Here is a 12,147-nt window from a genome sequence, read left to right as displayed (position 1 = left end):
GTACTTGTGATACGAGAGGAAATTAAAAAAAACACAGACAGAGATACCTTCGCATCAGAGTTTTTAAAAAAAATTAATAATCTAACCTAAAGATAATCTAAGAAACTACAAGTACAAACGTGTTCAAGTTAGTACATTTACACCAGGTAATCGTTTTTGTCAGATTTACTTGCTGTAACCTAATTTATATCTTTCTACATATTTTACATGGGTTATATTTCTCACCAAATTACTGTTGTCTTGCTACACTCACCTCAGGACACACGAATGAAGTTTATTCTTACTATTCACCCGCTCCACGTGGTATGGAGGTCCAACTCAGCAAACACACGAGGGACCTCCATACCACTGGACACCTTATGGAATCGCAACTACTGTTTTTTACTATAAATATGTTCCTGTCTTACCAGAAGTCATAACAGATTCATAACACTAACCCACCTCTTACATAAACAAACAACAACCTAATCTGATCAAGAAACTTTTGATTGTTCGATCATGTAGTTTTAATTGACAGCTAAAGGTGAATTTTCAGTTTATCTAGTCTTTTTCTATAACTTGTTATGATAATGTAGGACAGTTCACAGTGAACAGTCAAGTGTGTATTTTTTCAAAAATATACGATTTCTCAAAAATGAGATAGCTGAGCTACTTATCGCTTCTTGCTGGGCCCTAAAAAATAAATTTATCTCTCCATTGTCCTTGCAGATAAAGTCGAGTAAATAATTGGACACTGCCTGCTCCTGTGCAATGCACTGTGGGAGATACTATTGTTTTGTATAGCGGTGAAGATGTGGCCCTCTCTGTTCATTCTGATAGCAATTTCTCGACTACATTATCGTTTGTTCGGGTTTGTCATGCCATTAAAAATCAGTTTTTATCTAGATTAAAAGTTACCTCTCTATTCAGAAGATTTCTTTGGTTAAGGGAAGACGTACTATTCCGGCATGGCGATACGTTTATCTTGTTTCCTTTCTATCTCTGGTAGAAGATTCTTCAGTTTTCTGTTGTATCTCTTTATTGTTGGTGTCAAAGCACAAGGTAAGTAAATTATAGTTAACATGTCCTTTTAATAAGCTGTACCGTGCTCACTGTATTCAACAAATTTAAAGCTAAATATGCTCCTCCTCTTTTTTAAGTCTGCATATTATTTACTGGCTGTTTCGTTGTTCAACCGTCTTCTTTATGACCTTAAATGGTCTTCATTATGGATTAATCAATTAACCTAGAAAGATTTAAAAGTTACTTTAGATGATGTTTCAGATCGGAAGATAACATGCTCCATTGAACCAGTGAAACTACACCAGGACACGGTCCTCACTTGCAATTTCCCTGAGGACCTTAGTGTCACCCAAAAAGAATTTACCGTCTACCATTATAATAAAGGCCCTGATTCAGGTAAACATACAGTTTAAATGATAGCCTAGATGCCTACGCCTGTTCACGAGAGACTTTTGAATCCTGTTTAGTATACATTCAGTAAAACAATATTTTAAAAATTGGTTTTAGTGGAACAATCACTACTGGATGACAAGGAAAAATGTTGGTTTTTTTTCGGCTTTGTTTTTATATTTGCTTGATTGTTTTTATATGATGTTTGTTCTGATGAGTACCTAAAACTGTTAGACACCTCCCTATTCTAATAGTTTTCGATAAGCCATGTAAAAGAACTGAAAGTGTGTACATTGTCATCTTAACATGTAGAGACAGCACAAAAAAACAAACAAACAAAACTATGAAAATCATTTACAAGAAAATTCAATAATAATAAATAGCAAATATAGAAAGATAAACTGGAAAAATATGATTCTGCAAATTCACAACTGGAAACATTAAAACAACGCACATTGACTTTGTAAATTCTTTGTACCATAAAAGGAAAATAATGTTGATGATATCCACAGATTCTAAACTGGACTGCTGGTGGCTCAAAGGTTCTTTGCATTGTACGATTGGATCAGACATTGAGTTCAACGAGATTGTCAGCAGGACTCTGAACCTAACCATCAGAAACGTGACTTCGGATCACACAGGCAGATATGCCTGTCAGGTGAACGGTTATCAAGCCAGCGATTTTCACACATGCGACTTGAAACTAAAGAATGGTAATCGCTATTTCCTTTCAAACTGCGTAGACATTTAATGAAAATACTGTATAAGTAAATAAGCTTTAATTCTGCACTAACATACTTAGAAACATTTTTATTACAAAAAAGATACTTTGAAGCTACTCACATCTCATTGTGTTACTCTAAAGGAAGCGACAGTTGCGACATTACCTACGACAGATCCGAACTTAAAGCAAGGCTGACCTGTTTTTCAAACAAAACCGACTCATTGATAGGAAGTAACATCACTGTGTACAGGCATGTTGGCAAAAATAAAACAGGTAATATTGTCGTGAAATGTATGTTTAAAAACATGTTACCAAAGCCTATACACTTTCTATACATGTCACTAAGGTACAAGTAAAGATAGATAATGCAGTATACAGTTGGAAGATTGAATTAGTATATTTAGTAAATATCAGATTTTTGTAGAATATAAAAAACAGGAGACTCTGAAAAGGTAATATCGAAAATATTTTGTGGATTGGATGCACAATATAATAGTGTGTAAAATAATGTGTAACCTATCAGTTTGTTGACTCCATGTATGTACTACTTATAACAGCTGTGGCAGAGTGCATGTGGGAGGACAGACAACCAACATGCCGGGTGGAGAAAGGTTACCTGTTCAATGACAAAGTGTCCTCCCATGTTTCTATCTGGATTCTAGAAGCGACAAAAGATCCGCCAGACAGTTACTCCTGCTAATACTCTAATACTCTAATAGTAAATTATTAGACACTTGCTCTCTGTATGCTTCTGATACAGGTATGAGGCTAACCCATAGTTTTTTGTTTGGTACTACTTTATACATTTACACATATACTTGCTCGCATATCATCTTAATCTATTTTTAATGTTTTTCACATTACTTACTATTATTTTGATTTGTGAAAGGAAAGGAAGCAGGCCATTCTTTGGAAATTGGATTAACATTGGGAGTGCTGCTTTTGGCTGCATTACTAACGGCGGGAATCATCATGTTTGTGAGACATAAACGGTAACCAGAAAGTAGTTTTTGTTTTCATTTGATGGACGACTGATCGAACCGATCTTAGTCCTAGAGCGAGGTTCGAGAGATGGATTATGTATATTTTATCAACATCAAGCTCTTTTGCTTTATATGGATTAGGTGACAGAGACAGTTAAGATTTAATAGGTGCTTTCTTTGTTTGCAGTTATAAACAAAAAATATGCGTCCAATCGACATTATAAAGCATATTCTAGTAGACTGCTTAAAATGGCTGGCGCATATGTGTATAGCAACATAATAATATTGAAAAACAGTGATTGCTCTTATATCGGAATCTTTTTTTATGTTATTTCGTTTAAAAAAAATAAGACAGCCATTAATAAAAACCATGTGTGTGTGTGTGTGTGTGTAAAATCCCGAGGTAAACGAAAACAAAATACATAGTGTATAATTATCTCACCTGTCTCTACCTGCCAGAAACAAATCAATCCTGTGTTTTATGGCTAAGCCCAATACAGAACAAGCGGGTGAAGCAAGTCAAGAGATGCTTGAACATGTGAGTCATTCATTGCTCTCATTTAAAACAGTAAACTTTACAAACCCAGCGGCTGCATACTTATGGGTTTATAAGTGTGTATGTAGCGTGCATTTTAATCTGTTTAAGCATATTATAGAGCCTAAATTTGCTCCTCATGTAGAACATTTCTATTCACTCCCTTTAACTTTAGAAAAGGAACACTTTTTTTGTCAGCAAAAATGCTTTTGTCAAAAACCAGGAATAATATAAGACATTTGATGTAAGTCAAACTAAAAATATACGTCACTGCACCTTGTCTGTTCTTTATATATTGATGTAAGTTCTTCATTCGGTTTTGCTATTGACCATCTTTATTTTAAAAAAAAATATTTGTGTCGATTCTAGTATAAAGATATAAGAACAATAGATTAGAATGTTAAATTAATACTCAAATAATGGCAAAAAGTAAAGCTTCTGACTTTCAAAACCTCTTGTTGTGAATGAAAAAGTTTTCCAGTCATTTTTGTTTTGTTTTTGCAAAAGTAATATTTTAAAGCGTTATAAATTTTACATACATCTGTTTTTCATTGCACAGTTATTTACGATCTCAAAGCATACTTTTTTAAAACTTAAGTGCATATAAAAGTTACAAAAAGATGCCATTATTATGTAAATAAGTGATACATTACGAAATGACATTGACCTATTGTACTTTGTCCTAGGAAGCCGTAGAGCGGACAAGTAACAACAAAGTGACAGAAGAGTTCAAAGAATATCTTTTAGACAAAGTGAAAAAAATGTATCCGAAATATCTCGAATCTTTCTATTTCGTGCCTCCAGTCTATTTTAACAGAGGCCGATACCAAAAACAGTGTCTGGAAGGTCACGATGTGTACGTCCCTGACCCTCCTGACCCGAGTGACGTCAGACATGACCAGGCCATGCAGCGAGTGCTCCACTGTTTACGGCGCATGGCGGAACAACATGAGGAACAGATGTTTGTCTTGACACAGTTCAAGTATGAGGACTACTTGAACAGACCCATTCGTCAATACAAAAGAAACCATTTGCCGATGCCATCATCATTGAAAGGAGTGGACAAGAGTGTCGGATGTTTCGATATTCTCATCGTGCATCGACATCAAGGGGTGTTGGTCTTGGTGGTCAAGGAAGCCGACCCACAGGATGGTGAACAAGATAAAGAGATCTCTGCAAAACTTACAGAGGGCTTAAAACAGCTGAAATTGGCAAAACGTATGGTAAAACATCTGTTACGAGATCGGCCAAAAATTCCAAAGATTCAGCAAGCAGTGATACTACCCAATTGCAATAGCGAGTCATTATCACAAGTCCTTGACAGATCCACAAACCTTGAAAAGGTAGGATTTTTATCTCAAGAGCTAAGTCTTTTGCTTTTGCTAAATGTAATCTGAACGGCATGCATTTTTCAAAACACAGCTGTATTAGTAGTATGGAAGTATAAACCAGGTAGATTTCGGTTCCGTACACTTTGTGTGAAAAACAAGCTGCAATTTTACGGGTACGGGTTATATTGATATACTATCTTAATTCTACACAGTTTGTCCCCGTAAGAAACATACACACACACTATGTATCTCACAATCTTCAATGTGCATAAAAGAGATCAGCGAATGACAACAGGACCAGCCGTGACAGTGAGTCTAGTGTTGCTAATATAAGTGTGCTAAGCTAGAATATTGACGGTGTGATGAGGACGATCGGTGAAACAGACTTTATTCAGTAGAGAAACACATTTGATATTGTGTGTTTCACAGAGACATTCGTAGAGCGTAGCACAAAACTTCAACGTTACTTTAATTTTTCTTAGTTCTTTGCGCAGGCTTCAAGATATTCTGGTTCATTACAATAAACCAGCGGCCGTATGCTCCTTGACGAGTAACAAAGAATAAACTAAAACTAAAACCCAGCGGTGGTGTGTTGGCTATGGTAAAAGGTAGATTCGAAAACCACGTACAGAGGATTGCTATACCATATGATAAAAATTGGACAGATGTGCCTTTGGGTGTGATCGGGACATATTCTTTTGCGATGTGTATTTGCCCTACTTTGCAAAAGAATATTTTACATCGCCCAGTACCCCGAGACATGTAGGGGCTATTGAAGATTGTAAAAGAGTTCCGACCAGGACGCACTACCATTGATAATATTTGTGTTCTTTGGTCAGTTGTACAGAAGTAGCTGTTGAAAATGTCTGTAAAGAAGTACGCGTGTCTTGTTGAGTTTAAGAAAGCTTTCAATACCATAAGTCTAAGTGTTTCATAAACGTTCTTCGAACTACAGAAATCTGTTGTAAAACACTCACGATGTTATAAAATATTTACAAACATATTATGTCTTGTATAACCTGTAGAGATACTTTCACAAACTGGTTTGACTTCCCGGTAGGAGTTACACAAAGGTTTACCCTTTCACCTATGGTTTGCCTTCTTAATTAACAAATTTAATTTGCGGTAGAAATATGCAGTAACGGGAAACATGGTTTGCAGCTTTTCCCGGATGTGACACAATTATTAATTTTACTAATTGCTTGCGCAGTTGCAGTTATGTCATATTGAAGTAGTGGTCTTCAAAAGCAACTTAACATACTAATACAATATGGAACAAGTTTGATATGTCAGTTAATCTAAAGAAAGCGAAAGTTATGGTATTCAGGAATGTCGGCTATCTGCGTGTCAAGGAATCTTGACACTACGTAAGCTTTAAACTGGAGACCCAATGTATTTTTGATAATGGGTGACTTACTCTTTGATAAGAAACCAATGGTTGTATCAATACATGATCAAAAGTAAAAATTTCACAATCTAAAATATCAGGTGCATATAATGAACTTATTATTTTAGGAAATTCGAGAATATCTCGAGCTGAATGACTCGGATGACCCCACTGTGCTGTTTCTGTGTGCCGAACATCTGTCAGAACCAGAGAAACCTTGGGATGTTTCTCTCGATGTTGTTAAGAGTGTAGGAAACTGGTGGAACAAACTGATGGGTGCCCCTCATACTGACGAGGCTATGACTGACGATATATATCAGAGTATGATAACCAGGTAAGATGCTATTGCTTATTTAATTTGCACAAAGGCTAACCAGCTTTAATAAATAAGTGGATGGATACAAACTCAGTATTACTCAACAATTAACTACTCGCATTATATTTTCTACCCCAAAATGTATTTGTAAAGCCTATAGCTTTTTTATTTATCTGCTTATCGACAACTATTTACCAAATTGTTTTTAAATGACAAACTCAATACATATTTCAGGTTTTGTGGGCCGGCAACTCGATCTACCCTTCAGGCTACAGATGGCTATAAGCGCCTGGTACTTCCAAAGACGTTGGCAGAGGCCGTGTCTTTAACAGGAGACTTGTACAGACGCCAGGTGTTATATCCAGACATGATTAAACTGTTACAAGAGCCGAAAATGTTTCTTGCTGGACCACGAAGTACTGGAAAAACAACAATGCTTACAATAACTGGCACGAAATGGTTGAGAAGCGGGAAAAATGTTTTTATTGTAAAAGACTCTTCTTCGAAGGGCTGTTCCTTTTTTTCACATATCCATGAGTCACTAGAGAAGAAACTTGTTAAAAACTTTACGTTTGGTAGAAGCAACGGTCACGTTATTCACGCTGATTGTGACTTTAGCTCAGAAGAAGGCAGAGACAACTGCATCAAAGACATTATGAGCCAAACAACAGACACTAAACACCTCTGTGTCCTAATTGAAGCGCATCCTGAAGGGTAAAAAAGGGCTTTATTATAGGCTAAGTCGATGATTACTGATAACTAACATAATTTATTGTTCTAAATATTCTAGCCCTCTTTATCCAGTTCTTATGAAACAAAAGAAGCTATCATGTTTATTATACTTTTCTTTTAACCGAAATGACACTGTTATATTTAAGGTAAGCAAATTCTTCTCACAGAAAACCGAATTAGAACATCAGTGTACAAGATATTAAAAGTGATCAATAACAGATATTGCATAAATAAAGGAAAAAAAAAACTTATTTGTTTTAAAGAGCCCCAGCTACAAATGTTTATACGATAATACACATATATTTTTATTATCGAAACAGAAGTAAATAATATAGGTACACATCTAAGCTATGAGTTTAAGTCTAAAGTAATTCTCCATTAGGATATGGCGTGATGCTAGGGTATTTTAAACACATTTATCATTTATTTAAGAAACAAACAATAATGGCTGTAGCAAACAATATCTTAAAATTAAATGCATTTAATTTCTTGTTGCAGAAAAAACGAAAAAGAGTTTTGTGAACAACTTATTGACAAAGCTGAAGACATTTGCTTGTGGATTGTCAGTCATGATACTAATGATTGCCCAGTCATGGGGAAAAGTCACAGCAAAACTTTGACCACAGCTCTAAACTGCCCACCTGCTGTAGTGAGAGAAGTGGGCCAAAAAAGCAACCTAGGATACTCAAATAAATATGAGTTTCCTCCCCCTACAGACGGTCCGCCAGTTAAACATGTCTACCACAGTTTGGAGGACCATCGCCAACAGTCAGACTGTTGTTGGACGTGCGGGAATGAGGTGGGAAGATTTCTCTCAGAAATCTTTTCAGAACAAGAATCTGGTAAGCGCGATTTTTATTGTTACTTTTTATTTATCTCTTTCTTAATTAGTCCTTTTGTTATTACTGAGACGAAAGCAGCATACGAATAAAAGTGTTTTGTTATTTTAGAGAAGTCGGGTTTGCTACTTCGTACATTTGTGAGAATGCAACGAACAATACTTTTCTTTCTAAAAAATTGTTTTCAATACTTTAAAATACAATTTTATTTATATATATTAAAAGTAAAGAACATAACATTAGACAGTGAAGATTTCGATTTCATCAATTTGGCTTACTTTGAAATTAAAGAAAGTGTTTTGTTTGCGAATCTGCCAAGTAGTCCCCCAGGAACCGAAGCATCGCGTTAAAAGGAACCTGATAACGCACACAACCATGCAAACGTCTTCTCTTCGATACAAAGATGTTCTGATTGTTTTCGAATGCAGCTTCAAGGACGACGACAACTTCTTGAATGCGTTAAGACACTCAAATATCCCAGTGCGGACTCTAGAAAACCATGAAGCATCCACTGACGACGACAAGACGGCTTATGCTATGAGTGTCACTGACATGCAGGTGTACAGGCCCAAAAGGAAAATAGTTGTGTACGTTGAAATGGATGAGCAGATTGATTATTCAGAGTACAAAGAGAGAGCCTTAGCAAGCTGTACATCGCAGCTCATTCTAGTGCATTGTAAGGAAACATAGTTTTACCTTGTATTCTGTTTTTAAATGCAAAAATGCGCGATTTAAAACGGAATGATGATGATGATGATGATGATGATGATGATGATGATGATGATGATGATGATGATGATGATGATGATGATGATGATGATGATGATGATGATGAAGGTGTCAGAAGATGAGCGAAGAGGTACGGTGTATAGATAGAAATGAGTTCAGAGAGGTACCAAGGACTAATGTCGCAAAGGTATTAATTTAATTTTACTCCTGTCCTAAATGCGAAGGTGATGTTTAAAGAGGCATGTCCTGAATAAGTAATGTTCTGCAGGGACATAGTTTGCTGCCAAAAAATACAGACAGGTGTTCAGCGTATAAGGTTGATATTCGTTTTTCGTTGGACTCTTAAGTAATCAAAACATTTTAGAATCGCTGAAAAAACTCAAGTGAGGATTCAAGTCGACAGAGGCCCTTTAATATTTATTTCCATTCATGGCAGAAAGAAATTACATTACTCGTGCTATTTATGATTATTTAGGGGAGTACTGCAAGGGCACTGAAACTGTTAAATATATTTAATTAATGTATATTTTTCTTTCTAACCAATCAGCTAGTTTTATAATGTGATACCATTTGTCACGGCATAACAATTTTTTTTAAAACTTAAACAAATATAAAAAAAAACTCTCAAAGTAATGCAACAGAGTAACGTGATACCTGACTTAAGAAAATAAATTATAGATTTTAATTAATGTTTCCAGAACTCCAAACCAAATATGCATATCTCCGCCTTTAATTCTGCGTTCTATTAAGAATGTAAATGAAGCCATATGACGAATTTGTTATTGATTAAGAATGGATGCTGTTTAATTGAAAGCACAAATTTAAAAAAAAGTATAACAACTTCTTACAAGTGTCCCGTTCTCGCTTATTCAAGTTGTTTAAACAGAAGTGTTCGTATATAATAGACAACAGATTAAAGTGTTAGCAAAAAAATCATTTGAATTTGAAATAACTCGGTAAGTTAATCAAACGGGAAATGCAATACAGCTTTTAGAATCGAGAATTTTAATACTCATTTGAAAATATCAAGTATTCTTATGTACCTTTTATTAGTCGTGCATTGAGAGTCTTTTATTTTTTTCTTTGTATGTTAGTCACACAGCTTTTTTGTCCATGATAGGAAAAAAATGTTTAACAGGTCTGCATATATTTGTTCCTAGGCGATTGTCTTAAACACGTTTGGCCTCTTTGTGATTTGAAATTTGTCAGAAAAGTGTTCCTCACTTTGTCCAGACATGTTTTTGCACAAGACTTTGCTTTATTGAGTTTAATTAAGGAATGGTAACGCTATGTGGGAGTGACATTCATGCAGGCACTTGAAATCAGTTGTAGCCTCATCCGTCCTCCTGCTCAACCATAGATGACATGTCAGTTGTGTGTGTGTGGGTGAGTGTGTCAAACTTTAGATTTCTCTTAAAAATGGCTTTAGATGTGTGGTGCGCGTGTTTTTCTATTTTGCTAGTATTTACCATCTGCTTCTTTTTCCATTTAACTTACTACCGGGACTTACAACTCAAAAAATGAGGGAGACACAAAGCAAGACGCCATAGCTACTTTTCTGACATGTGTAACTTTGTGCTTCTGTGTGTACAACGAACCGTGTGTAGTTGTGCTTGAAAAGATTTTTTGTAGGTATTAAACATTATACAGTCATAAAACTATTATTACAAAAAAAAATGTTTAAGTTGAACACACTACTATCTCACAACCAAGCAAGCCAAAAAGCTGGTTATTGGTAATAAATGTGTAGGGTGGTGTCTGAATAACACAGGAAACATTATTATCTTCTATCATTATTATTTGCTAATTTATATCATCTAGTGCATCACCTGCATCGTGTGCTAAATCCCTGATGTAAGTTTGCAATTCTGTGCTCAGAGTACTGGAGGAAAAAACTATTTTAATTCAAATGTGATACTGGATCCTGTAGCTGGTTTTCTAATTGTTAAACTACTTTACAAAAACACAGATTAATAAAGAAATAAATGCTTTTACTTGTTTCACTCTGGTCCAAAAAATATGTTGCGTACCTGGAATGACAGAAAAATATGATAGTATCGCAGTAAATATTCCCATCAAACCTTGATAAAGTGTGACAGCTTGTAATGACTCACCATATCCTGGACAAATTTGTAGGTCCTGACTTGTTTTTTACGCAAACCATGATTTCTTCAGTCTGTTAGATGATATATATGCACGATGAATGGAACATGTTCATGTACAAAGTGGGATGCAATCCCAGACTCCCTTAAGCTATTATTGAAATGTTGTTTCTGTCATTCACTTCGTTCTAATAAAACTGAAGTGTCTTTGACTTCTTTGTTGGGAGATTTCTTCAGAGCTGTGGACTGTTTTTCAAATGACTTAATTGTTTTGCTTGTTTCTGCTAAGTCTTCATCTAAAGGCAATCGTTTGCTTAAAATATTGTTCTATGTATAATGAGTAAACTGTATTTTGCTGTGGAAATCTGAAACACTGACCTATTACTGGATACTACATATTCTGCAACAAACTCTATGCAATTATAATAACACTTTATGATTTAATGCTGCTTGTGACGAGACTTAGCCATCTTTTTAATGCAGTATGTGCAATCATGGGATCTTTTAAGGATCCCTTCTTTTGGAACAGCAGGCCCTCTGTAGTTACTAGATAACCATGGGCTTGATTTTCATCATACGGTACATAATAAAGAGAGTTCTTCCTAGACAACCATCTTTAACCACTGCAGGGGGACAATAAAGAGGTGATTTCACGGTTTCTACCTTCCGGCCGTCTACAACATTTTATCTGTGTGGCCCAAAGATACGGGCCTGGACATTACGTTCTCAAAATCTTGCAGATAATATTTAGGTCTTTACAACATGATATTTTAAATTGTTGTCAGTTTGAGAAATGTGGCATATAGTGAATGCTTGACGTGTCCTCTATCTTTACTCAGACATCCATAGAGAAATATATATTTTGGTCACTCAAGAATGTTACTGATTCACAAACATAAATTTTGAGACTTAGCAACAAAGCCAGTGTTTAAAAAGAACTGCATCATATTGAAATGCAGCCAAAAAAAGATGTTCATTTACCTTTCAGGGCAAACAGAACGTTCTAAATATTCTTTATGATAAAAGAAAACAAAAGTGTAAAACAACCATTCTTGAACTGCTCAATTTTTAGTTAAG

General features: G+C 35.4%; 1 protein-coding gene across 1 annotated transcript; it reads left to right on the top strand.

Annotated features, from left to right (window-relative positions):
* Window positions 1-804: 804 nt before the first annotated feature.
* On the top strand, window positions 805-11,262 carry LOC112576248. The gene is made up of 11 exons (XM_025258554.1): window positions 805-1,041; window positions 1,264-1,398; window positions 1,905-2,105; window positions 2,258-2,389; window positions 3,006-3,108; window positions 3,559-3,637; window positions 4,321-4,977; window positions 6,481-6,686; window positions 6,903-7,382; window positions 7,899-8,242; window positions 8,559-11,262. Exons 1-11 carry the CDS (start codon window positions 948-950, stop codon window positions 8,927-8,929), a joined length of 2,802 nt encoding a protein of 933 aa, XP_025114339.1. The 5' UTR covers window positions 805-947; the 3' UTR covers window positions 8,930-11,262.
* Window positions 11,263-12,147: the final 885 nt, after the last annotated feature.

This window comes from Pomacea canaliculata, linkage group LG11, assembly GCF_003073045.1.
Source record: "Pomacea canaliculata isolate SZHN2017 linkage group LG11, ASM307304v1, whole genome shotgun sequence".
Taxonomy (NCBI): domain Eukaryota; kingdom Metazoa; phylum Mollusca; class Gastropoda; order Architaenioglossa; family Ampullariidae; genus Pomacea; species Pomacea canaliculata.
Note: the sequence above shows the minus strand (reverse complement) of the source record. Positions and strands in the feature narration are given on the sequence as shown.

Excerpts from the sequence above, each read along its gene's own strand:
- LOC112576248 (XM_025258554.1), top strand. The coding sequence starts at position 948 with ATGGCGATACGTTTATCTTGTTTCCTTTCTATCTCTGGTAGAAGATTC. Across the intron at positions 2,106-2,257 it reads CGACTTGAAACTAAAGAATG|GAAGCGACAGTTGCGACATT; the intron begins GTAATCGCTATT and ends GTTACTCTAAAG. Across the intron at positions 6,687-6,902 it reads TATCAGAGTATGATAACCAG|GTTTTGTGGGCCGGCAACTC; the intron begins GTAAGATGCTAT and ends TACATATTTCAG.